Consider the following 27249-nt stretch of genomic DNA (forward strand, 5'->3'; position numbering starts at 1 on the left):
TTAAAAAAAAAAACATGGAGGTATGCAAAAAAAATGTAAAACAACCATCAATCCTTGGGTAAACCTATAAGTCTTGCAAAACGGGTGAAGAATGAGTGTTTCACAGTCAAAAACTATTGCGATCGAGTGTGAAATGTATTTTAAATTAGGTATCTTATAAAAAAAAGTAACAAAAATACGCCTTTTAAGCAATTATTTATGCAGGTTACGTTACAACAAGACATGTAAAGTTAAAATCCCTGTAAATATATAATCTTCTACAAATGTATCTACTTTACTTCTCTATTACCTTTCCGATGTATTAAGTTTGTCCATCATTGTACATCGTCCTCACTCCACCGTTCCGACACCACTCTCGATCACGATCGTGCACCCTGAACAGCGGCGAAAACGCACACACACACACACACCGACAGACAGAGCACCGCATACGATCGCATCCCCATCGTGTTGGGCCCTGAACGTGGCTCGCGCGGATTATATGGTGGCGAGCGGTTTCAAACTAATTCAAACGTTCCGCGACTGTTCACGCGAACGGACGTCCCCTCGGTGAGCGCAGCAAGAAGCAAATCGCGTATCTTCCCCTTTCCCCACCCTTGGTCCGTGCCAGCAGGAACCAAGATCTCGCAAGCGTTTCGTAATCCGTGTTTCGGGTTTCGGTGTGTCCTCGGTCCGTTTTCGTTTGTTTGTTTGTTTCGTGGCTTCCGGTTTCGTTTCGGCGCAAACAGTGCTGTGAGCAGCGCGAGCGATCAACGCCGATCATCCATCCTACCAAGATGCTGGAGAAGGAACCGGACTCGATGGCCGTGACGATGAAGCAGGATTATGCTGCGAGTGAAGTGTACAGCACCACTAGTGAAGCCCCACCCGTAAGTGTCGCCTTGTCTGACTCTCTGACTCTGCCATCTTTCTCATTCCGACCAATTGCATTCATCTCATCGTCCAAATTAACAAATGCATCTGCCAAGCGCTGAAGTTTTAGAGCTTTTGTTTTTTTCTTGTGAAAATTCTGCCCTGGCAGCTCCCAACTCAATTGTTGCACTCCTCCACGTAGCTGCAGCACCGGAAGCTTTCCAAGTGATTTTCTAACGCTTGTACTGTGTCGTGATGATCGTGTCAGACCGTGTGCAACACGAAACAAACCACACCACACGGCACACCACAAGCAGCGCAGCCCCCATCACCATTAATGCGCACACCTCGGGAATGCATTGTTTGGTGCCTGACTGTGTGTGCGATGTAAACCCACTGCATTAAGGTCAAACCAACCAACCAGTGTGTCAGTGTGTTTGGTTTTTCGTGCGATTTTCCCTCAGCGACAGAGACCGACAGTCACTGCTCGTGATCTCGTGTCGCCGCCGTTTCGAACTCTTTCATCACCGACCCGGGGGAGTTGTTGAAGGGATTCGGTTCCACTCAATCCTACTACATCACCTACCCGGTCCACCTTGGATGCAAGGTGGCCGGCCGTCGAGCGTATCCGGCTTGCCGGCTGAAAGTGAGACTCCGCGCTGTGGCACACAAACAGCACACGAACACACGGCGGTGGCAGATTTGTTGCTCATTTACATCTTCTCTACCCCCCTACCCCTTTTTCCGTTGTTGGGGTTTTAATGCGCCGCATCGATTCGAATCGTTTCGATTGCAGCTGAAGCTATAAATCGTAACCCGAGCGAAGATGGTTCTCGGCTGGCAGAGCAGTGCCGCTTGCTTGCCGTCTTGCCATCCGCGCCAGCTTCCATTCTTAGCAGACCCGCAGCGCGATGACGCAGGAGATGTGTGTTAAGGCTATATTTTACTCAGCACCATCGAGAGACCTTGAGAATAATAATGATGCTGTTGATGCTGCTGCCGATGCTGCTGCTGCTACATCTTCGCTACGGCGACTGTTAGGGGTGGTTTAAAAGCGGTAAAAGCTCGCTGTCGATTTTTGCTTCCAACTGGACGGAGCGTGTTTTTTGTCGTTCTTTTTTTTTTTTGGATTCAGAACAAACATTGCTTTGCGGCCTGGGGAGTTATTTTGGTGATGTGGCATCGCTTGCACTTGGAGAGCTCGTTTTAAGATCATTCTTTTGAAGCTCAGATATGCAGAGCAGTGAAGATTGAGAACTCAAAGAATTGACCTCCACCAAAAAAAACTCCCCATCATTTTACTGTTTTCAGAAGTCGTTTTGATGGTTCACGAATCTACTATAAAAAAATGATTGTCTGATTCGCGCATCGGTTCCCATCGCTAGCATAGCAAATAATTTGCCCACAAAATCGTGATCGTACACTCGATCGTTTGCCTGCGGTTTGCGTACCTTTCCGAGCGCCGATGAGAACTGGCCGGTTTTGTGGATCGCCGTTTTGACAAGCTAGCAATGATTCGCACCCTACAGGGTACCAATTTATGACTTCAGAACTGTAATTATGGTCTTCTAATTAAAGCTGGTGCTTGTTCTGCAAAACGTTTCGCTTTGAAACACACAATTTGCTCTTCGTTTTGTACTGATGTCAAGTAAAGGTGTCTGCCATTAATATTAAAATAAAAAAACGAAGTCTTTAGTGACTGACGTGAAAGTAAACCACAGTTCCATGGTAAGTTAAAGCCGAGAGCAATGAAAGCATGACATTATCACTCCACACAAACCATCTAAATAGCGGATTATGTGCACTGAGTTGTACCTATGCAGCTACTCAGCGTGTAACAATTAGAGGCAGCTGCAGTTACTGCAACACGCAACCGGCACCATCTCACCATGCCAAATGCAATCCGTTCCGATGTGCAGCTACATTAATGTGTCACACAGTGACAATGACACTGCATTTGCAGCTAATGCATGAAGAATCCTAATTAAAGCGATCGCGATCCATCGGCACCCCGTTCCCGTGGTGAACCTAAAAACGCACTGACTCCGAAAGCAAATGGATTATCAAAATCGGTACCGAACCGTGGCGCTTCTGCATGTGGACGCGCGCGAGCACCCAACAATTGTCTCATTTTTGGGCGGGTTTTTGTTTTTTGTGATGGTGAAGAGGGTGGTGAAAATTTCAGCCCATCCGACAGTGGGGAGGGCTCGTCTCTCTCTCTCTCTCTCTGATGCGTTGGCGATGAAACTAAAAACACAACACCATTGTTGTGCTGTATGCCTATTGTTGCCCACTGACCCGATACTGCCGATCACAACGCAACGTCCCTGGCCCCGTAAGGCACCATCTGCCAACCAGTGTGCCATCCTTCTCGCCTGCCATCCCCTGGGTTAAGTGCTTTTATTTGCGATTCACGCGTACACTGTCCAAAAAAAACACCCCCCCCCCCCATCGATGGAAAACAAAGGCAGCTGGCGCGAGCGAGAGGTTTCTCCCCGACAGACAAAGAGAACGAAATTTTCAGGCGAGGGGTAGGTAGAAACACGCGGTGGGGGTCCGGCCCAAGCACGGATCCGAAGTCCGTTGTTTTGGGCTGAGAATTAAAAATGGCGGATGGAGCGCTACCACGGAGAGAATGCGCTCTCTTGCTTGCCTTTAAAATACACGAGGCGCTCTCGCTGTAAAAAACGCTCGCTCGCGCTGTTTCATCGTATTTTCCTCATACCCCTTCCTTCCCGTTTCTTTCGGCTTGCGCAGCGCTGAACTGGTACCCCCTCCCACTTGATTCCAGCGAATTGCGCTGCGCTGGACTGACACCCCCTCCTCCCGGCTCGTTTCTTTCGTAGCGCGCTGTGCGCTTTCCTTCATTCGGACTTGGTGCACCCGAATCAAAACAAAAACTTGAACACATCAAACTTGGTTTAAATTTTATCACTTTTATTGCAAATAAAGGGGCATTTTCACACATAGCTTCACACAATCTTGCCACAAAATCACACAAATTCTTAATATAAAAAAATCGTCGTATTTCAAAGAGCCGTCTAACTGCGTGGATCCCGTTGTTGATGTTCGATACAGCAAAAATAAACATTGAAATAAAGCAGCGCATATCACACATTTAAGATAAATGGTGAAAGAAAAGCGCAGCTTCATTTCAATGTGCACAACACTTCAACACTTAGCGAAACTTCGATCGCCCGGGACTTAGGCTAACACGCGCGCAGCCTTTCACGGCGAACGCTTGAGCTGAACTGACGATTTCGTGTGGTGGCAAGAAGGGGAGCGCACAGAGGAACACTCGCTGCACTAGTGCGAGCGAGACACCGATACCCGCATGCCGCTGCGAGAAAACCAAACTGAGCGCGCAGGCTGAAAGTGAACGCACACATTCACACATGTGTAATTGTGTGAGTGCAAAAACTGTGTAGAAACCAAAACACGCTCGCGCCTCCGAGCAATTCCGCGAATTTCCAACCGTCTCCCCATGCTTCTACATGCCCCTCGCCTGAAAGTCGCACACTTTTTCATTCTCATTGCTAGTAGGGTCGTTTGCCAGTGCGTTCAAGTCTTTCGATCGGTTAAGTATCGGGGTGATGAAGTCACTACGGCCGGGTGTGTTTGTTCGGATTCATTGCACCTTCACTTGCCGGGCGGAATTTATGCACTTTTCTCAACCGTTTTTGAAGCATTTATCTCCTCGGGGGAGGGTTCTTCGGGTTTGTAACGTGGGCCGAGATAAAAAAAAATACGATCGTCACGGAATAATGAGCCGCCGGTAGCTTTGGTAAGCTTTTTTTTACATCGACCCTCGGGGGGAAGGTGTTTCTATTTCCATTTCGTTGCTTCTTGCCTCAACACAACCACGCCAAAGCATCGCAGCTGAATTTGTAGCACGGTCGAAAACAATGCAGACCAAACCAGCAGCTTGAACGCCTTTTTTCCACAATCCGCCAATTCCACCGGCAATCCGGCACAATCTAATCGCTTTTTGCCCTGCACTCGAACCGGAATTGCCGGATTTACTTCCCCTCCTCCTTATGCTGGGGTAATTGTTTCCTCCTCTTCCTTACTTTCGATTCGGTTACGCATAACACTTCTGATTAGTTAACAAGATGCAATTCTCGCAAAGCCCAGCAGCCGCAGCAAAGCAAAAATGAAAGCAAAAACCGAAAAACAGCAAAACGGAAATGCAAAGGAGATTGCTGTTGAAACAACCCACAAAAAGCGGCAGCACAAACGCCACACTCCGGCAAAAAATGGAAAGAAGAACAAGGAAACGAACCGCGCAGCATATGCTGCAGCAGCGCATACAAGTGTGAGGAAAGAAGCATAAATAGCCGAACGCTTGGTAAAAAGAACGGAGCGATCGGTTGTGCGTGAAACAAACACTCCTCCCCCAACACCCTAGTGGTTATAATAACAGACGTTACATTTAATTTTATTGAACGTCTATTACCGCGCCACAGGTTCCAGTGCCCCAACGCGCGCGCGATCGTTGGTGATTTGCAAACGCGGGCATTGGCGTTGCATAATCAAAACCCTTTCCCCGTTGTAAATGTTGGGCGAATGATTAAATTTCCTTTCCAGGCAAAGCACGCTTAGGGGTAGGGGTCTGCTTGAGGAACAGCTAACGCAGTGCCAAATAATTAGCCAAACCAGGTGTGTAGCTGCCTTAGCGCCTTCCAGGCAAATGGGTTCGACCAACAAATGCGTTGAGAGAATTCAGACTGCTTTTATAGCTGCGTGTCTGTCAGTCACTGAATGTTTTGGGGTGTTTTGTTTTTTTTTCGAGAGGTCACTTTGAATTCGAACCTCAAAACTGCCCCCAAGTCACAGCTGGAGATGGTGCAATGTTACACAAAAATGCGAATAAAAGTCCGATTTAATTAAGGCTCCCCTGCGTGGTTCGTGTTCTCCAACTGGCGAGCATAAAACGGTTGAATCCCATTGGAAATTAAAATGAACCCTTTCCACTACAATTTCTGATTCAATCGGTTTGAAGCTGCCATCCCAGTGAAACATAGTGCGAACAACAACAAAAAAAACGCAATCTTTTCAAAGATGGGCAAATAATGATTTTCGCAACATGAAAACAAAAAGCCAAACAACGTTCGCTCGCTTCTCGTGCACCGTGTCGCCTCACCTGGCTTAATTGGCGAACGTGTTTATTTCCACCTGGATGTGGTGTCACTTGAGCGTTAGTGGTGCTGGTGGTGGTGGTGCCAAAACGCGATGGACACGAACGACGACACGGTTCGAAACCGCGCTGGGAAGTTCTGGTCGCGGGTATTGATTCTGTCGTGCGCTCGTCGGCGCTTGCGGCCATGCGGCGGCAAGAAGTAAAAGGATGATCGGACCATGCTATCCCAGCTACCGCTCTAAGTTGACCTAGATCTTGGGGCCTGCCACTGCCACCACACTGATCGATCAGCGAGAGCGACAGAGAGGAGACGTACATGTACATCAAATCCAAACAAACGGCAGCTGGTTCATGATGAATTCATTGGCAATCGGTTCGGTTCGGTGCACCATTTTCCATGCTCGCTTGCTGGTTTTTCCTCTAATGCAATGCAGCGCAACACCTGCCAAAGACAATCGAAACGCTCCACCATTCGCTACGTTACACATTTCAATCTCGTTTCGCACCCCCCCCCCCCCCCCCCCCCCACCACAGGGCGACAGCTCAAACCAATCGATTCGATGGACTCGAATTCGTTCTCCGCGAGTTGTTTTCTATTTTTAAAGCTTCATCACCGTGGAACGAATCGCCTCTTTCTCCGTATTTCTTTTATTATTATATTTTGCTTTTCGAGATGAGCTTTGACAATGCTTTCCACCCTCCATTTGGTAGTTTGGTGCTCGATAATTAAGCCGTTCTTAAGGTGATTGTTACGGCGCACTCGTTGCACTTGAGCTGTAAGTCACGAACGGTTTCGAAAATCGAACGCGCTCTTTAAAAAGGGAACAAAGTGTTTGTTCGTTCTCTGTGTCGTTCTTCTGCTCATTCCCATCGATTGTGACACGCAGGTTGTGGCAGTTTCCTGCGTTCCAACTGTTCAAACACAAACATTGCACATGGTGGTTGTGATGGTGGTAGTACTGCGTCTTTGCTACGGGAATAAAAGGGAAGATAGAAACCAAACACGAGACCTGGAACGTACAAAAGACGAACGAGATAGTTACCGGTCGGTGCGTATTTCCCAGTCAGTCACCAACGCTGGGCAACTGCCATGGGGGAAAAACGGCCGTGCGTTGTCACGTACTCGACCGACGTGCCGATATCGAACCGACGTGCCTTTAAAAGGGAACCGGAAGACAAAGAAAACTAATCATATCTTGGTGGAGTGGAGTTTTATTGTTTCTATTTTTAAAACTTTGTCAATAATGCACATTCTTGTCGGGGAAACCTTTACTACGCCCTACGTCTCACCTCGCTTGTCTGTAACCTACATTGGGTAAGGTTTCCCATTAAAATCTAATTACCCAGGGAGCCAATCGAGAAACGTCTGAGACACATCGCCCCGAGTGAGTGGTTGACTGACCGCAAAAATACCCCCGAAAAACTGTCACCACCGATTGCAATTGCACCGCATAATTGTTGACCTCGTTTTGCGCACTGAGGCGAACTAAGCCGCGAGGCAAATTTCTATCGTTTCTAGGTTTGTGTGTGTGCCGAGTTATAATACACAAATAATGGAGTAGCAACGCTCAATTCAGTACACGCATCACCCCACCATACCTTCAGGGGGAAAGTAAGGCGTTAAGCAATGGTCTCCGCCTGTTTGCCTGCTGGTTTCGTTTCGTTGCCGCGGCGAGAGGACAGCAACAGTGTGGCAAATGTGCAACACTTTCGCCATTAACCGAAACCGCAAAACCTTTCACGACCCTTTGCCTTGGGAGACACCAAAGTAGTCCCCGCGGAACGAAGCGCACACGCAAGCAGCGAGCAAAGTAAAAGAACGCTCTCCGAAGCGGGGAGCGGATGATATTATCCGATTTCGAAATGGTTTATATATATATTTTTGCCCTCCAGTGCCAATCGGGTTTTCTTAACACACGGGACAGAAAGTTGCAGCCAAAAACCCCAGGGCCAGGGCGAGACACATCTCGCCAGGCCGGATGAAACTGAAAGTGAAGTAAAAGTTTGATCGTTCCCAGCAACAGTCGTTGTCTGGGAAAAGGGTGACACAAACTCCCACGCCACAGCCGAGACTGTTGGGAGCTGCTGGGAGCACCCGAAAGCGTTTTCGCTCCGGCTGGCTGCATTCAGCGACAGCGGCTTACTTCCTTCTAGGGGTGTGTGTGTGAGTGGGCAAGCAATAATGCTTAACTGTAACAAACTTCAACCGGGACAGATACGCCACGGAGGACCACGGAGGAGCAGAGGTTGACAGTCATCGATTACCATATAAAGTTGATGCTGAATTACTCTCTGTGTGTAGTTTTGTGTCTGTTTGTCTGTCGGTGCAGAAGTGAAATGGGGAAATGGAAAGCGAATTTCTATGCCTGATTTTGTGCGACTTGCTCCTTATACAAAGACACAGCATCACAAGACTGCGTCGGAGATATTACGTTACGTGATTCTGAAGTTGAACACCGTCCAATGCTTCCAATTAGTTTAGTTTAGTTAGTTTAGTTGGCAAAAATTCGGAGTCCACTCCTATCTGACTTTGACATACATTCGGATACAACTCCGGAAGGTCCACTCAGCATTATTCGGAGTCGTTCGGAATCGTCTGGAGCCGTCCGAAGTCATTGGGCGTCGTCTGGACAACTCCGAACGACTCCAGACGGCTCCGAACAACTCCAGACATCTCCGGATGACTCCGAAAAACTCCGAACAACTTTCGGACAACTCCGGATGGCTCCGAACGACTTCGAGCGACTCCACGCGATTCTGGACGATTTTCGGATAACTCCAGACTACTTTGACTCCGGACGACTTAGGACGACTCCGAACGACTCCAGACATCTCCGGACGACTCCGAACAACTCCGAACAACTTTCGGACAACTCCGGACGACTTTTAGACAACTCCGAACGACTCCAGGCGATTCCGGACGATTCCGGTAGAACTCCAGATGACTCTGACTCCGGACGACTTTGAACGACTTCGAACCGGACGACTACGACTCCGGACGACTCCGGGCGGAACTAGTGATTCCCATTTGGCCGGAGTCGGAATCGAATTAGAAATAGTCGATGTCGGAATTGGAGTCGTGCGTGTGCTCTGGATTACTATTTCCAATAAAAGCCTGCGTCATTGGCACCCAATGGCGCGCAAACACCGTTCCTTGAGGCTCTTCACGATGCAGGGGAAATGGTGTGAGATCTGAACAAGAACCCGGTAACTGTTTCTGTTCCAATAACAACCACCACAACCTTGAATAATTCGTGATTGTATCACGCTCTACAGGACAAATGGCCAAGCGCAACGGCTCCCACGATCAGCACCAGCATGATGAGTGCACACTTGAATTTGAGCACCACCATAACCAGGAAGTAATTAGTCTTACCAACGTCATCGAAACATCACATCACCCTCTCTCTCTCTCTCTGCCATCGTCTCTTGAAACGGTTGCTGGATAATTGATATGTTTCGTTGTGCCATGTAGCAGATACTTGAAAATCGATACCCCCGCGGGGGCCGATGAGTTCAACACGATCTTGTGATCGCGCGAAATTGGAAACTCATTCCAGCACTTAAATTGTGCACCCGATGGCGATGGCAATTGGACGGGATACACGGGTTTTGGGTTTGCCAATTGTAAAAATAGCTCAAAACAAGGAAATCATAGGCTTTGGCTTGGAATGTTTGCTTCCAGTCGTCAGCAGAGGGCGTGATGTTACCTTACCCGTGCTTTAGCTTTGAAAGGTCGGAACAGGATAATTTGACACTTTGAAGCGATTGCTGCAAGCAACCAGGGGGGGGGGGGGGAAACAAAAGCTTTTATCGCTCGCTAGCGCCCCTTTTGAAAAGGTTCCAGAAAATGCACGCAATTAAAGCGTGTTTGCGCCAGCCCTAACGCAAGGGCAATGGGAATTATCTGCTTAACTGTTAAACCTTATTATGGTTTATAAAACTGGTTGTGTTTAAACCCCAACAGCAAAATCTCCAGCAGAACTCGAGCCCGAGAATTGCAGTTCGTTCAAAATACTCTCCAATGATCGTAGGTTCTCCATCCATACCTCCGACCACCTAAAGCTCCCTTTAAACCAATCCCAGGGTCAGTGCGGCCACGGATCCGAAACAATAAACATGTCGGATGCAATGGTTCTAGCCGAAGCTGACGTGGTTCATGCGCCATGGAGCGTTTTGGCTGGCACGCACAAAACAAACCCTTTACGATTCATTCGTGTAATGACCGTCCGGTGCTATTAATGTAATGAGGGCCCATTTTTGTTGCTGTTGCTGTCCGCTGGTTCCCCTATTTTGCGTCTCGTCGCTCTACTGCTAGGCTGATGAGCAAATAACTACGGCTCCCCCACCATCAGCACACTCCAACTAACTGATGCTCGGCTTCTGATTGCTTGGCTAGTTTGCGAGAAATTACCTTTCCCTTCTGGGGATGCTGGTGGTGCGGGTGGAGGAAACAAAAACACAGAATGTAATACTTCCGGCAAGAGCGGCCGCGCAATGGTGTCCAGTTCGGATGGTTGGCAGACAAAAGTGAAACTTTACACACGCAAACACGGCCCCACATGACCTAATGAGGCGGTTTGCTACAGTTGATAGCAGATTGGAGTAATTTAACGCTTTGCTGCATCACTCTGGATCGCGCGAGATAATGCAGGCAGGAGCTGGTTCTTTCAGGTTGGCCAGTTTTGCAAAAAACAAAAAAAATTGAGTAACGATCGAATGATCAATTCTTGGCAGGTGATCATCTCTACCGGCAGCTCGCTGTTGAAAACAGCGTCAGATCATTTATAAGGTCTTGCGAAGGGTTTGTTCCTCTCGTGTGGTTGCACAACATGTACGAGCTCCCCCTTGGCCTCCCTTGCACAGAACGCAGGGAACCGATTGAACCGTGCCGGAGAAGGTGGTAGGAGATTGATTAAATAACTTCTTCACAGCAGAGCGAGAAAAAAAAACAATTCGACTTCTTCCATCGAATAATTGCAATGCGATACGGTTAAACAACCGATTAGACACGGAACTCTTGCCAAGACGCTGGTAAGACGCTGGTAAGACGCCAAGCGAAGCGTAAACTTGCTCTAGCGGAGAGCAACACAACAAAACAAAGCACACACATAAAGGGTTTTTTGAGACGTAACATCCCCTGACAAGACCCGATCGGTCGGTACGATGGATTATGACTTCCAAGCAGCCAAATCTCCCCCTTTCCCCCAGAAACATTGTCCACAAAGACTCACCCTTCAGCACAACATAGAGTGTGCGCAAAACAATCGATCCCTCTGTCTGCCTGCCTGCTTGTCGGTTGGTCGGTCGTTTCGTCGGTTCGGTTTCGCTTTTCATCGTGCTACAAATGTGGGCCACACATACCCGCGCGTGTGCGCTTAATGAACGACAGGCAGGCCCAGACTTGCCCTAGAGGCCCGCGACAGACAGATTAATGCCGTCGCCAGGCAACTGACCGCCGTTGGTCGTTTTTGATTGACGGTCGCTTGCTTATTCCGATCAGGGTGCAGCTTCGTGCCGACACCGAACGCATGTGTCGATCGGGCTACTTTTCGGCTTCACCATTGTAGGTTAGCGTGTTTGCTGGCAAAACACATTCGCTGCACATTGCGTGCAAAACAAGCCACGGTGGGGTGGGTCGGACCTACTGGACTGGAGCGCTAAAAATAACGCATCATCACGTACGGTTAGGCGGTCAGAGCAAAAGGGTCACAAAGCTGGCTCAAGACATGATCGTGGTTGAAAGTGATGACCGTTTTTTGTTTTGATTTTGTCCGTTTTCAATTAGCTAAGAAAGATTGATTTTAATTACCTAAAGTGTGTTAAAACACTTAAAAAGGGTTTTAATTTAAGGGGAAAAAAATGGAAGTCAACTTCCAACCTCAAACAATTCCCACCCTCACACACACACACACACACACACACACACACAATCTTTCTCACCGGAAAATCGAACAAAAAGGTACGCACGCGCATTTTTCCGAACACCGTCCGGCCCGTATTTCTATCGTGAGTACAAATACCTTCCCAGCAGCAGCAGTAGCTAGTGGCAGTAGAAAATAGAAACACTGACACATTAAGCCCCATTCCGCGTTGGCGTTGCTGTGGTGGGAAAATGGTGGGAAAATAGCTCACAAATAGGTGAAACCATCGACAATAACTCGCAACGGAAGGGAACTAAAAACAAAAAACAAAACGCACAAACACTGCCAACTGTCGGGGTCGGCAGCTCAAAAAAAAAAAGGGAAAGGAAAACTGCATGTCCAACGTGCATTCAAACAGTAATTTTCAGCCTCCACACAACACACAGCACACAATTTTCCGTGCACAATTCCCCCTACCGACCGATCAGAGCAGGCGAGCGCGCGCGCTCGCGTTCGTTGCGCATTCGCGCGTTGAAGTTTTTCCTCTATTTGTAGCCTTTTTTTTTTGTTGTTGACGACGATGCTGATGCGCCAACGACGGTGGTATCCGGATTTTTGCCGACACAGGCAAGTAATCAATCTGATGCTGCCGACCAACCAACGATGCACAATTACGCACGTAACGTAAACGGGGTGTTACATAAGTGCGCCATTTACATTGGGCGGGGAGGGGAATTTATTTTACTACGATCATCACCACCACCACCAGAAAGGAAGGTTCGGTTGCAAAACTTTACGTTCGACCTTAAGCGACAATTAAAATGGAGGGTTTTAAACAAAACAAAAAAAAACGAACACCCTCAAATTTTAATCGTTTGCACTAAAATGGTTTCGTGCTTAATTTAGATGAATGTTTAATGGGTGATGGAATGAAGACGATCCGTCTCTGCCTCTCTCTCACTTGGTGGCACCCAAAAGCACAAACTCAAGATAGAAAAAAAAAAATAACAAAACACAGAGCTTGTGAAGATGGATGATGTCAGCAGAAGGTTAGCTTCGTTTTTGTTGCTGCGCTTCTAATAGCGAAGCGATTCAAACATTTTGGGGCCTGCTGCTCACCCTGCCCGGAAAATTACCATACTCACGTTAATGATGTTAGCGCAAAGTACTCTTTATGCCCATTTCGTGGTCGTGATGATCCACCGCAACTCTGCTGAGTGTCTGTGAGGAAGCGACTGTGTGCATGTGAATGGTGTTGTTGTGCTTTTTTTTTCATCGGTTTCTTCGCCTCAGAAGAGACCCACACTCGCTTCTGCAAAATCGTTCTCGAGTGTGCTTCAAAACGCAACCGTCGTCTTGCCACCGAGCTCAATCAGCAGTGCACAATTCACGTCGATTCACGTATGCAAATGCCTCCTTCGTTTGCTCAACGGGGGGCTGGTTGAGATGCTTCAATCAAACCAACAATTCAGTTCATCAGTTCCCTTTTTCGGTAACGGACGATGAGTAGCTAATGTTAATAATGAGCGCACACGCTGAACAGACATGGAGATGATCTCGCACACTTCCACTGTTCGATACTGATGTATGCAAAATACAAACTCACGCTCGGTGTACGATTTCTGAAGCTCGAATTCACACCCCGCAGCAGTAGGGCAAAGTGCTGATCGAGCATGATGATGCTGGCAAAACAAAATGTACGGCGTGAGATCAGCCGATCAGGTCGATCCGGTACAAGCTGTGACGTGCAGTTTCCTGCAGCACTTACAGCCAGACAAGCTAGGTAAATCTTTGTGTAATCGAGCGAGGTCAAGTGAGCAAAAAAAGCTAAACAAAAATATCTCTTAACGATCCACCGTCGGTGATAAAGCAAACCCGTGCTCATTACGTTGCGGCAGCTGGGAATCAATTAAGGGAAGAGAATGTTTTACCACGATACCTTGCCACAGCAAGCTGGTTCAGATCTCATCATTTGCCACACACACACACACACACACACATACATGCCACCCCACCAGGGCAAGCGATTTGTAAACAAACTAATCCCGCCGCACTCAAAGCCTTCTGCTAAGCTCACTACCTATTTCTTTTTAAGAAAAAAAGCCGCATTTCAAATTCCATCCCCATTATTCCTCGAGAGGGGGAGGGGGTCGAGAGCTTAGGATTTTCATCCGGGAAAGTGTAACCTTTCTCTTGTGACCTTCGGCCCCTTTCCCGCTGGAGAAAGAGGGTTCCAATTTGCCCCGTTTGCGCGCAGCGTTGATTTATTTCTGTTTAATTACTAACCACGGCTGTGAGGAGCTTACGGGCGTTCGGGCTAATCTTTGCCCTTTTCTGGAAAGGTTCATAGGCTTTATCAGGCGTGACTGAGTTGACCTGGAAAAGGGGGATGATGTGCAATAAGCCCAGCACGGTGAACAGCAGTAAATCATCAATCATAAAAGAACCGAAACAGCTGATGAGCGACGGTGTGGAACGATCGTGTTGGTGGCAAAGTTTCAGTTACCTTCCCGTGCACGTAATGCTCTATCCTGATCATAAATTGTAAATTTCGATTTTAAGTAGACCGATTAACCGGTGGGTAGTGTCCTTAGCGAACGATCTTAACTGTGCATCCGGTTGCTTGTTTATCATTTTGATATTTAACAGTGAAGAAACCCATTCCTTTCGATTTTCGAAAAAGTTTACCTCCATTACGTGACATCTAAAGCACACAGCGAGCAAAAGCAGGTCTGGTGGGACTCCCAGACCCGAAGATAACATATATTTTTGCTACAAAAACTTCCCCATTTGTTTTTGAATGGAATTATACTGGAATTGGCACCGAAAAATCTCCACAAATCAAAGCAGGAATTTACTCAAAGCACATTTACTTTCACTCCGAAAGTCTATTCTCCTCGCTTTCTGCTTTATTTGAAGGAGCTTTCTATAAATACCCATTAGGCAGAATTTGCATGTCAGCTTTGCAGGTTGAAAAGCTGATCGATTGACACATTTAAAATCGTTGCCAAAAAAGACATAAACGAACCAAAACTGCAATTGATTTCACTTTGGATTTGGAATCACTTAAGTGCTTGGGATCATGCTGCATCATCTTGCTACCGGTAAAGTGACAAAGTTGCAAACAAAACTACTGATTGTGCCTAGAGTAAGGGGTTTTCCCATCTTTACGCCTTTCTCTCTTTCCAATTTCACAATTCGCCACCTCCCGGACACATTCGCCCGGCATGATGTCAGCCGCACAAAAAGGTGGCAAAGCGTTTAACGCGAATATTGACACACAGCTGGGCTAAAAACAATATTGATATGTTATTGAGCATCTCCCACATTGCCCATTCACTTTGCGGGGAACTTTCTCACTCAAGTGAGGAGCTTGTTTTTTTGCAGTTGTTCTCTCTTTGGGCGGATTCGTCGCTTTAGTCCCCAACGGCTCAACAAATGAAAGGGGAAGTTTTATTACTCAGCGCTCGGAACGGTTAACGTTCCGGGGAATATATTTATATCATACTGCTTCCCATCCATATATCGATGGAACGTCCAACCGCAGCGGCTAGGATCGTTTCGGATACCGCATATAAGGAGCGGCGATTACGAGTGTTGCAGCAGGCAAACAGCCAAGCCGTCGGATGACGACGTAATGCGTACGTGTGCGGAATACTACTGGGCCGGCAAAAAGGGAGCTTGACTCGTTTGTCCCCGTGTGCAGTTCTCCGATATGCTAATGCGAGCTCTTTCCGGTGGTTCGCTAAGCCGGATGCGCTCCGCGGAGACAGCGAGCGACCGGAAATTGGAACTGAATCGAACCATTTTGTCCAAAGTTTGTTGGTTTCACAATATCTTGAGCCTATTGTGTTTGGCGATTGGCATTTCATGGTGCAAAAAACTCCATCAATGACTTCTACTTATGCATTTTTCACGATTTGATCAAATTTCTCAACAGTTTAGTAATTATGCTCTTTCATTCTCTTCTTGCAGGCCTACAAAATGCGCCAAGCCAACTCGGTGAAGATCGCCAAGATCATCGCGATCACTGTGGTGCTGTCGTCCTTCATTCTGGGATCGTTCATCCTGGCCTCGTCGTACCTGCAGGCGAAGCAGTCCTGCGACCAAATGCAGGCCCTCGATGCCGTCCTCAACAAGGAGCTGATGCTGGAAGCTATGCAGCAGGTAAGTTCCATTAACAAAAAATCCATTAGTATTCCACACAGAAAGCCACTAGACGGATGTGTCAAGATCATGGCCACATCGAACGTTGTGTGATCTTCAGTATCATCTTTCTTTTCGCCCCCCTCGGGAGTCAAGTACATGTGCTCGCCGAAGCATACACAAAAAACTGGGCGGTCACGCCCGTTGTCAACACTTTTGGCCACGTACGATTGCGTGCCCGGTCAGCCGGAAAGCTATAAAACAAAAGCGTTTGTAAGCGAATAGGAAGACCCCGGGGCGGGCAGGCGGCTAGTTTGTTTTCAGAAGAGACAGTACGCGGAGAAAGACACGCGGCTGTACTTCAATGTTTTTCGCTTTTTTTTGTTGGTAGTCACAACATTGGGGCGCTTTCTTGGAACAGCATGGAACCAGCGCAAGACGGCGTTGGTTTCCATAAACCACACAATTTATTTACCCCAAAACGTCAAGCAATTTGTAGACCTTGCAGCCCCGAGGTGTACGCGGTGTGTTGCTATTCTCGCTGTAGGAAGCATCTTTTTTGCTGACACCAAAGAAGCACCTAACCTCAACACTTCTTCGGGCTAGCAGTACTTAGTAGAGCTAGCAGTGCATGACGATTTGTTGCTCGCTTTGCCATCATCACAAACCGGAAAGCTTTTAACCTCGTGGTTTGGTGTTGCGGGCCCCGCAGAGACCATCTTTGTGGGAAGAGGACCGGTCTGCAGATGCTGACCCACCTTGCTGAGCACCTCACTGACTTGAGCGTCCTCTACACTATCCACCGCATAGTACACCACAAACAGGCGAATCGTTTGTCGTAAACCACTTATGCCGATTGTTCCTTCGTGATTACCGGCTGGATGACGTTTGGTGAGTCGCACTACGGGGCGAGATCTCCGCGTTCACCAGCTTCTGCTCCAACTCCGCTGTGAGGCTGTGTGGCGATCGTAAAAGTCAGGCGGCCAGGAGGCATCGCGAGCGCTTGACAGCTTTATGGTATGCGGGGTTGTGTGCTTCTCGCCATCTTATTTTGTTTTATTTCCAGCTGGCCCCGTGTACAAGACGTGCTAACGCATGGCAGTGTACAGCTTTACGAGTGGCGATAGTTCAAGGTTCTGTGGTATTGCGGGGAGGGATAACAAAACGCTAAAACCACGGGACCATTTGATGCCTCGTTGAATAACGTTGATGGACCGCAGCTAATGGGGTTATCGTTCGGCTGTATCTTTTGGAACTGGCAATTGGCACGTTTTATCACTATCCGTGCTTGTTGGTGGCGGGTAATAGGGGGAACTTATCGAGCGGAAATGTGAGCATTTGTAGATGTGTAATATATGCGCTAAGGTGCAATATTTCTTCCAGTATGTCAAGCATTATCTAAAAAACATACCTGACATAATCAGATAGCTAGAGAGCTTCCTTCAAGAGCCGACCAATACGATCCGCGTTTCAGATGTTGCAAGAACCTTGTGTTTAGTTGTAATCTTCATCGCTGATTTCAAGGAAATGATAACCAAAATCTGATTTCTGAAGGCTGCAATTGTGAGTGTCACAAAGATCCAATGTATACTCCCACTTCCCGATGGAATAACCTTCTCGATAGAACTAACTATTATTAATTACCCTTCAGATGCGCATCGGAAGATGCCACTTAATATCCCACAATCAAATGACCGTTTAGAACACTCCCTCCAACGACGCAACGGCGGAGAACCAATTCCGATGCTAATTGTACTGCGATGCACTAGTCACCGGGACGCAGAGACATCCATCCATCATAAATACCCTTTTCGTGCGGTTTACTGCTCCTATAGCACAATGCATCCGACTGTGCCCTAACCGAAAAGCCGAACCTAACGATGTGGGCATGACATTTTGGAAAATCAAGGACAGTTCGTGACCAAACGGTGCTCCTCTCCGATGCAATCACCCTCTAGGATGACCAAGACAAGACAATTGTAGGTTGAAGGGAAGGTTGTGAAATGTATAAAATATAGCCCTTTTTTATTACAATTAGGTTCGAAGCTAATAGCGACACAGCGACACCGTCCGTAATTTGAGTGACGCTAGTCAATCTCCCTTTAGCCAGTGACGCCATCTTGAAGTCGCCGTCTATAAATGATTGTTTGTAGAGTTTGAATCGCGCCTGTTCTCAACATTCCTCCAAAAAAAACCGACAAAACAGGTTTAGTAAACGGTCAGCGAAATTGTTTATCACCGCTCCCGAGGTATCAAAAAGCTGTTTTGTTTTGTTTTCCTTTTTTTTCTCGAGAAGTTTAACGCCCCGTGACAGATGATTCTCGAAACGAGAAAAAACCAAGTTTTTCGTTTGTTGTGCAACAATCTGGAAATTCTGGTTTCATCTCGAAACTGAACAAGCTCAAACCAGTTTCGCTCCAAAAAAAAAGAGAAGCTTTTTCAAACGCAATAAAAATCCCCATGGACGGAGTTGTCGATAAGAAGAGCTTTCCTTTGCATTTTATTAGTGTGGCAGAGAGAGAGAGAGAGAGAGCATGAGCATCGTGTGTATCATATTTCCTCTCTTGACTTGTAGCGATGTATCAACAGAAGGCGAATTGACACCACCTTGTGATCACAATCCGTTTGTCCGGTTGTGTAACGTCGGGCCTCCCCAGGGCACCTTACCGGATATTAAAGCTCATTACACTGACTGCCGGTGCAACTACCACAATTGCGCCACAGCTGCTTTCTTATCATCCCCGAGATTGAGCGCAATCGGTGAGAAAATTAGACAAAGAACGCCGACAGTAGCGGCATGTAACAATCTGTGGATCGGGGGGAAGATGCTGCTCTCGCACACGTTCGACCTAGTCTGTCGCAGGCATTTTATTTATTTGCAGCCTTCGCGTGGCCAATCTCGGGGTTTGGGAGATTCGAGAGCCGTTCCCAACGCACCATTTTTTTGCCGCAAGGTTAATTAAAGCCTTGATCACCTTCCGATAAGCTTGGTAATGGGGGTTAGGCAATGATTGGACGAAAAAAGCTCTCTATCTAATGCTATCTCGAACAAGCGCCACGCTTAACGCAAGCTGCCGGCCTCACCTCACACACAACAAAAAAAGAGCCCACTTTGTAGATGCGACTCCACGTGATTAAAGTTCGCATGTTTCGTTGACGGCGATGCAAACGCGGTACTAAGGGCAGGAACAAAAAAGAGATGTTCCAGATGTTGCTGTTCTAACGAGTTCGTGACTGACAGCTAACAGGGAATTGGGACAGTTGGCCGTTTTTCTTGCTCCAACCCATCTACAGGGATGACAATTTAGGTAACAAAATTTCACCTGATTTCCCCATGGTGTTTAAGTTCAAAACCCTGAACGAATCGCGCCCATAGTGCCTTTCGTGCGCGATTTCGAAGCGATTTCAAAGTTTGGAATGTCCGATTCCCTCATCCCGAGGCACGTTTACCTGCCCTACCGTGGTATCGAGCGACCCTTTGGGAGCTACACAGGCTGGGAGAGGGAAAAACAATGAGCAATTGATTTTCTATAATTTGTACCTCCAAACATGGAACCCTGGAACCTTCCGCCATCGTGTAGCATCGCCTAAGCACTCGAAACCAATCGCCCCCCTCGCAATCCCCCCCCCCTCCATTCCATCCGACATGCTAATAATGGAGGGCGGCCCTCACCCACCCTCAGCCAAACTAGCCAATCCAGCACAATCGTGAATTGCGATCGCGATCGTATCATTAGCGACTCACGGTGACGCAGTTACACCCCATCGTATGAATGATGCACCGTTCGTAGGTCGTCTTTTTTTTTGTTCCTTGGTACGCATTTGATATCTGCCTGCCTGGGGGAGAAGACACTAAAGGCCAACCCAGGGGATGTGGTGGTAGTGTGAAGATGCGCTGCTGCTGCTGCTGCTACTCCTCGTCTCCCTTTTGGAATTGACGATCGCCGATCGAGCGCGAATGCATTGCGCCAACTGTCCAGGCGCTGTGTTGGTCCATGGTTTTATTCGTTTGTTTGTTTTACTTTTAAGTACACAATTTCTTTTAATTACAATTACGTAAAGCAAGAGTGCTCTATTGCCACCCGCCCGCTGTTGGGTTGCGTGTGTTCGTCCGACGGGTGGGGGTTCGTCGCTTTGATAGCACCAACCACAACCAAAGCACAGCAAAAGGGAAGGCGCGAGACAGGAGGTTGGTTGTTGTTTTGCCCACTGACCGGATTTTGATTCACGTAACATTAAACACCCTCCATAACCGTGCTCTGCGCGGCGAACAGGAAGAAAGGATATAAAAACAACAAAAAACGCACCGAAAAAAGCTTTCCATTTGTTTCGTTCGTGATCGAGTACACTTCCCACTATCTACTTTCGCAAACAAGCGTGATGTGGGTGGCTTTTTTTGCGAAACAACATCACGCACATCGTGTGAATGATGTTTGCAACGTTTCTGAGCGGGGGGAAACCATCAAGACAAAACAACTACAAAGCTCTAAAGCAAACGGCGGCAAAGGAAGGATAAATGGAGCCTCGCCTTTGCTTTTTTAGCCGGCAGGCAAGCAGGCAGGCAAAGACAAATTATACTTTCGGTTCGTCGTCTGGGTGTTGTCAACAAAACGGCGTCGCGCTTTTTGTCCCGGGAGTGTCATTTATTATTGAAAAAAAAAAACGTTTCGTTTTTTCTTTCGACGGAATTTGGCACTAACCACCATCACTGGCAGAGAGAAAACGATTTGTGCAAAATGTTTATGAAACACGTTAAATAGTGACACACTGTGCAAGGTTCGCCTTCTGACAGCAAAACAAACATCCCGCGACCAAAAAGACCCGGAGATGTTTCATTTTCATTGCCAAAAACTAGACGACGAACCCGGCGTTCGTTGTTTGCCAACCTTCTACGGTTGATCATCAGGTGACTGACGAAGGTGGTTCGAGGTTTGGCTGTTTAAGTAGCTGATTAGCATGATGCAAAATGCGAACCGAACCGCTGCCCGTTCACGGACCGATCGCATGATCGGCGCCACGGCCGCTTTTCGTAAATATATTGCAAACGGAACGGAATATGAATCCACCAAGCCGCCGTTCACCACTCTGTAAGAGTGATTTCCAAATGTACAAACAGACACACACACACACACACACGCACTTAAGCCTTCTCTTTTTGCACGTTGCTGATTGCGCGCGAATCTGTTGAAGATTGCCGCTAAAAGGGGGTGGTAAGGCGACTTTCTGCCCCATTCGTGACAGATCGCTTACCTCTCACTTTTTGGAGGATTTGTTAATGAGCCGTGTACTCATTGGGACGAGAAGGGGGAGCAGTTGGTATATTATTGTAAGCAAAACCAAGATGCACCTTCAAGCCGCAATGTGTGAATGACTCATACTGAGTAAGTGGGAATGAAAGTGAAACGCGATATGTGTCTCGCTTGTGGCACACAGCATTATATTTAAATCATACCGACAGCTCGAGTACATTGTCTGCTAAGAACGCAGAAGATCGTCCCCCACTGATCGGAAGGGGTTCAACAGCCTTTACAAACATTAAAGCCCCGTTATATAACGCGTCCCTTCATCTCTTAAGCCACGGCTTGAAGACAAAAGAGGCGGCAGCAGCATCAGAATTTCAAATCCACCAGCACCACTCCAGTGTGCTAGAGTGCCTCACAGTGCAGCATCATCCGCTGATTTCCATCCCAAAACTTCGTCTTCGTTCCATCGGAAAGGTCACTAGACTTTAAATGGGAGGCCCTTTCGGTGCAGGCCTGTGGAGGATTTACAAATCAAAAGCCAAACGAAACCCGCTGAGCCGAACCGTTCACCGTTTGGTGGCGTTTGTGTGTAAGCCTGCCACATAAAACCAGTCCCTCCATCCCCCTCCCCTGTCGCTTGATTAGGCCCTGCGCGTAGATAACCTAACGATGGGTTCGTCGCTTACCCCTGGTGTCGATGAAATCATCTCGATCTCGAGCGCTTCTCAATCTCGCATTGAATCTGAAAAATCCAAATGCAATCTGTACGTGTGGGAGATGTGGGAGAAGTAAACACAACGCCCGGAGGAGGGGGGGGGGGTGGAGTAGGGGTGGCATGAGCAGTAATAACGGGTAAATAATGGTAACAACACAAACCCGCGCAAAGAAAGTAAGCATTTCGGGTGGGGTGCGAAAAGTACCACCGACCAAGCCGGCCGCCCCGCTAGCTTTCCGAGTGCGCCGACGGGATTGTGGTAAAACCACTTTCACTTTTCTTTCCTAGGCGTTGTTTCCATGCATGAGTGTGTGTGTGTGTGTGTGTGTGTGTGTGTGTGTGTGTGTGTGTGTGTGTGTGTGTGTGTGTGTGTGTGTGTGTGTGTGTGTGTGTGTGTGTGTGTGTGTGTGTTGGATGCTGGCTAAACCATCCCTACAAAGCCGTGGCTACAAAGAGCGAGCAAAGAGTGAGAAGCGAAGCGAAGTTCAAAGGTCCACCACCGCTCTCTTCTTGCCAAGGACTAGCCCCTTCACTATCCCCCCCCCCCTCTCCAAAGGGTGCACAAATGGATGGGCAAGCCCTCTTCTCCGCATGCTGCTAGAAACACACAGGCGAAGATGAAGTAACCGCTGCCAAGCGCGCGCCAAGGGGGTTCGTCGCTTGTGCGGCGGTTTGAAAATAAAAGCGATTCATCGTACATTCAACCGATCTGCAGCACCGGGCGTCCCACAGTGGTGCTACTGGAGGTCTCCGATCCGATGTTTAGGGGGTCTTCGCCACCATTTGTACCGTTGCCCCGAGTGCACCCGAGATGGCTTGTGTGTACAACTTCACTGTAGAAGGTGAAGAAGACTGACTGTTTTGGACTCCTCACAGCAAAAAAAAGGTCGTTTCATAATCGCTACTACGATTTATCATCGCTGCGGATCGTACCTCGTAGGAGCTTCTGGCTGTAATGCTGTATTGTACTGCTTAAGTGCACGTTTTTTTGCTGTTTCCAATGCTTCACTATTTTTGTTACGACGTATTCAACTAGGGTGTGTAGAATGTGCCACCTTTTGACTGATGTTTACCACGCGGCAGCTTTACTAAGCGTGTAACGAGAGTGTGTAATTGCACAGACAGTTGGACGTGAAAGCGCGCCCGACATACGACGGGGGATAAGAGATAGAGCTCGCGACAATCTGTGGCTAATCGTGTGACTGATGGGCATGAGTGCCTACCATACGTTGTTGCGATTAGAAGGACAGTACATTTGCAGCATCATTATGGAGGGAATGAAGAGTAGTAACATCAAGAGTATTTCGCGATCATACAAACGTTGTGCTCTTGTGGATTGGGAAATGTAAGACCGGAGTGCTATTTGGGCAAATCATGTACAACAAAATAGACTTATTGCATCTTCTTGAAGATTGAAGATCACCTGGAAGTACTTGTCCCACCATTGGCCTAACCAAATGCATGTGACGATCGTGATCGTATCGTGACATCTACACGCAATCCACACACCACACGCATACTCTCTATCGATGTCCGCACGAAACACCAAACATAAAGAGTCATTTTATCACGAATCTAGCGTAACATCGACACCGAATAGACATTACAACATACAAGCCACCGAGGGACATACCACTAGAGACACGTTGGGAATTTCGTAACTCCCCGGTTTTGACCAAATCCGAGCCCCACTGGTAACTGCAATGCATGCAATTCCCTTATTAGAATCGCCATATGCTTCACCTGACGAAGAGTTCGAATTCCAATCCAAACAGCCACTTGGCCGCAATCCGATACCATGGGAAATAAATGGCTTTCTCCCTTCCCCCCGAATGCCGTAACACGTAGGCGCTCTCGTTATCGAGCATTATCATTGTTATCGTATCGAGAGTTGGTGGCCAAAGGGTTTTCCCAACAACGCCCGCGAAAGGCTATGTAACCGTGTGTTTGTTTGGCACGCTTTACGCAATCTTGCGTACTTGCAGCGCGTGTAGGAAGTGTAAACAAGTCTTTTTTATGGGGGGGGGGGGGGGGGGGGGGTAGGGGGAGGGCTTTCTCTGTACCGACGTCCGGCATCGCTGGTTACACTAAACACTTACATCATTGCGTCTTGTTACGAACTGTACAAATGAACCCGCAGAAGAAGTAGGAGTTGGACTAACACATCGCTTTTATCTTTGCTTTTGTCCAGGAGTTGCCAAAGGCTCAGGCACTGATGCAGGACAACCTGTCAGCCGATGAGAGCAATCTCCAGACCATCGATCGGGAGGAGAGCAAGAAGCACAAGCAGGAAGCGGAGGCCCACAAACATCACAAGGAAGATTCGGACGAGTCGGGCGACTCGGAGGATGAGGATGATTCGTCGAACGATGGCGAAAGCGATGAGTCGATCGACATGAACAACCGTCACCGTGTCAACCTGCCGCTCGATCTGCATCTGACCGATCTGGCGAGCGCTATCCTTCGGGAAAACCAGAAGTGAGTAGGCGCTTGGGAGCAGGAGTTTGGAGTGAGTGGGATATTCAACTTCGTTTTTCTGTCCCATTTCCTCGCAGGTCCCGCATGAACTGCATCGTGGAGCGACGCCGTTCTGAGGAGTTGGTCGATTCGCCGCCGAAGATGGTGCGCCTGCCGTTCGGCATGGATCTGACCACGGACCCGAAGCAGCAGAAGGTTACCGGCGAGCGCATTGCCATCTTCTGCGAGTCGGGCAATGAGCTGAAGTAAGTGTTGTCAACTACCAGGAGTTCTTTACAGTAGCGATGTGCTCTTTGGAGTGCACCCACGACTCAGATCCGACTCCGATTATTGTTAGTCCGATTCCGACACTGGCAAAATCCGAACCATTAGTTCCGCCCGGGGTCGGAGTCATCCGGAGTAGCCCGTAGTCGTTTGGAATCGTTCGGAGTCGTCCAGAGCCGTCCGAAGTCGTTCGGAGTCGTTCAGAATCGGTCGGAGTTCGCCGGAGTCGACCGGAGTCGAAGTCTTTTGGAGTCGCCCAGAGTCGATCGAAGTTGACCGGAACCGGAGTCGGTCGGAGTCAACAGGAACCGCTCGGTACTTGATGTAACTTCGACTCCAACCGATTCCTGACGACTACGAAGACTCCGAACGCCTCCGGATGACTCCCACTCCCAATGACTCCAACCGATTTCAGATGACTCCAACCGATTCCAGACGACTCCGAACCACTCCGAACGACTCCGGATGACTCCGACTCACAACGACTCCGGATGACTTCGATTCCCAACGACACCGAATAACTCCGGACGATTCCGAACGACTCCGGACAATCACTACTTTACAGTGTACTAACAAAGCAACTCCCTCATAATAGGAACGAGGATGCCGAGCCTGTCCGCCAGATTCTGATCCCGATCCCGCCAGTTCGTACCTTCGGCCCGCTCACCCACCTGCCCCAGCAGATGGGACCGCCCGCCCAGACCATCATTCGCCAGATGCCACGACCAATCTTCCCGATGCCCCTGATGAACCCCCACCAACAACAGCAACAGCAGCAGCAACAGTCTCAGCAGCAGCTGCCCCCGATCCCGGCCTCGATCATGCAGGCCCCGCGCCCGGACGGACCGATGGGTCGCCCGAACTTCCATCCCTTCCTGCAGCAGCTGCCCCAGATCATGGCCGCCCAGATGCACCAGCAGCAGTCGGCACCGCAGCCTCAGCCCGCCGCCATGCCACCGCACACCGAGGTTCGCATCCATCTGCAGCGCGTTCCGATCCCGGAGTTTATGCGCCCCTTCCTGCCGCCCCAGATCGTCCGCAGCCAGCCGGAACCGGAACAGCAGCAGCAGCAGCAGCCAGCTCCCCAGCAGCAACAGCAGCAGATGCCCCAGCAGCAGGAGGTCCAGATCCGTGAGATGCCGATCGACATGGCGATGCACAAGTTCCCGGTGCCCTCGTCGGAGGAGATGAACGTGGCCGACTTTGCCGCCCAGAAGTTTACCGAGCAGCTGCGCTCGCTCATCGCCCGCATTGCCGAGTCGGAGGAGAGCGAGGAGGAGACCGATTCCTACCGCAACGTGCCCGACCAGGAGGGCCCATCGCCACACTCGGACGAGCGCGAGCTGCAGGAGCAGCAGCCGCCGCGCCCAACCGAGCCGGAAATGGCACACCAGGCACAGGAGGAGCAGGAGCATCAGGTCCAGCACCAGTCGGAACAGCAGGTGGCGCAACAGCAGCAGCCCGTGCCGCAGCCGATGCTGCCGATGGGACGAATCCACTACGGGCGCAGTCTGCTGACCCCGATCAGCCTGCCCGGCAAGGTGGTGGAGACGTCCGCCTCCGAGGAGGATGCTGTCCGTCCGCACTGTAAGTATTTTGTTTGTCTCGAAGCAGCACAATCGAACGTACGCTAACGATCCTTTTCCCTTCCCGCTGTCTTTCCAGATGTCCAGCCACGATCGGTTTAAATCGATAGTAACGACAGGAGAGGGCTTACACAACACCTCTAAAGAAAAACGGTAGCAGCACCTCTTTCTCTCCACAACACCCTATGGGCTTGTTATTTTTTCTTCCTTTCTCCCGTTTTGTGTACGTGCTACCCCAAACAAAACCACACGCCGACACAAATTGTGATGTGATTTTAAAAAAATGCAGAATTACCACGCCACGGACACTTATTCTACCTACTACCACATACATCCTACTGGACAGCAAACCCCATCAGCGATAAATCAGCGAATCTCAACGTGGTGTGTGGTTGCCCGCACGCAAAACAACATCACCCTTCAAAGAAAAGGGAATGAATGAAATAATGTGTATATATGATTTTGGATTTGAACAAGGGAACGAATGGTGTATGCGTCTGCCGAAGCAGCATTAAACATCGCCTTCGGCAAGAAGGATTGAAACAGCATTAACTGGATTGATTAGCGCGTTTGAGTAATGTGTGTGTGAAGCGCAAAGTGCGTTTCTTTGGACCACAATGCTCGAAGTGATAAGTGAACGCGCCGACGCATTTTGGGAAAGCGAATGGAAGACGAGTGGTGTGTTTGTTGGAACATGGGAGGGAAAATTAAATACATTCCGTGTACAAGTACAAGCGCGAGCGACTTCAACAAGACAGTCGGCTTTCGGAGATGGTTTTTACTAATTGAGGATCCCCTTTTAGCAAGCAACAACATACAAAAAAAACCCCGGCAAGCACACCCATTTCCCGCCAGGGGAACGATGCAGCAAGCAACAGCAAACAAGCTGAGTTAGACAGCACTCAACTGTGTATGTTCAAAGCTGACAAATAAATCTTATAAATATGATTTTAAAAACGTG

The 27249-nt window shown here is 48.6% G+C and overlaps 1 protein-coding gene across 1 annotated transcript; it reads left to right on the forward strand.

Moving 5' to 3' along the window:
- The first annotated feature begins 489 nt into the window (after positions 1-489).
- Positions 490-27249, forward strand: LOC120947973 (putative mediator of RNA polymerase II transcription subunit 26). Its single transcript, XM_040363896.2, has 6 exons — positions 490-869; positions 15832-16023; positions 24152-24438; positions 24516-24683; positions 25298-26289; positions 26368-27249. Exons 1-6 carry the CDS (start codon positions 777-779, stop codon positions 26388-26390), a joined length of 1755 nt encoding a protein of 584 aa, XP_040219830.2. The 5' UTR covers positions 490-776; the 3' UTR covers positions 26391-27249.

This window comes from Anopheles coluzzii, chromosome 2 (genome assembly GCF_943734685.1).
Source record: "Anopheles coluzzii chromosome 2, AcolN3, whole genome shotgun sequence".
Taxonomy (NCBI): Eukaryota; Metazoa; Arthropoda; class Insecta; order Diptera; family Culicidae; genus Anopheles; species Anopheles coluzzii.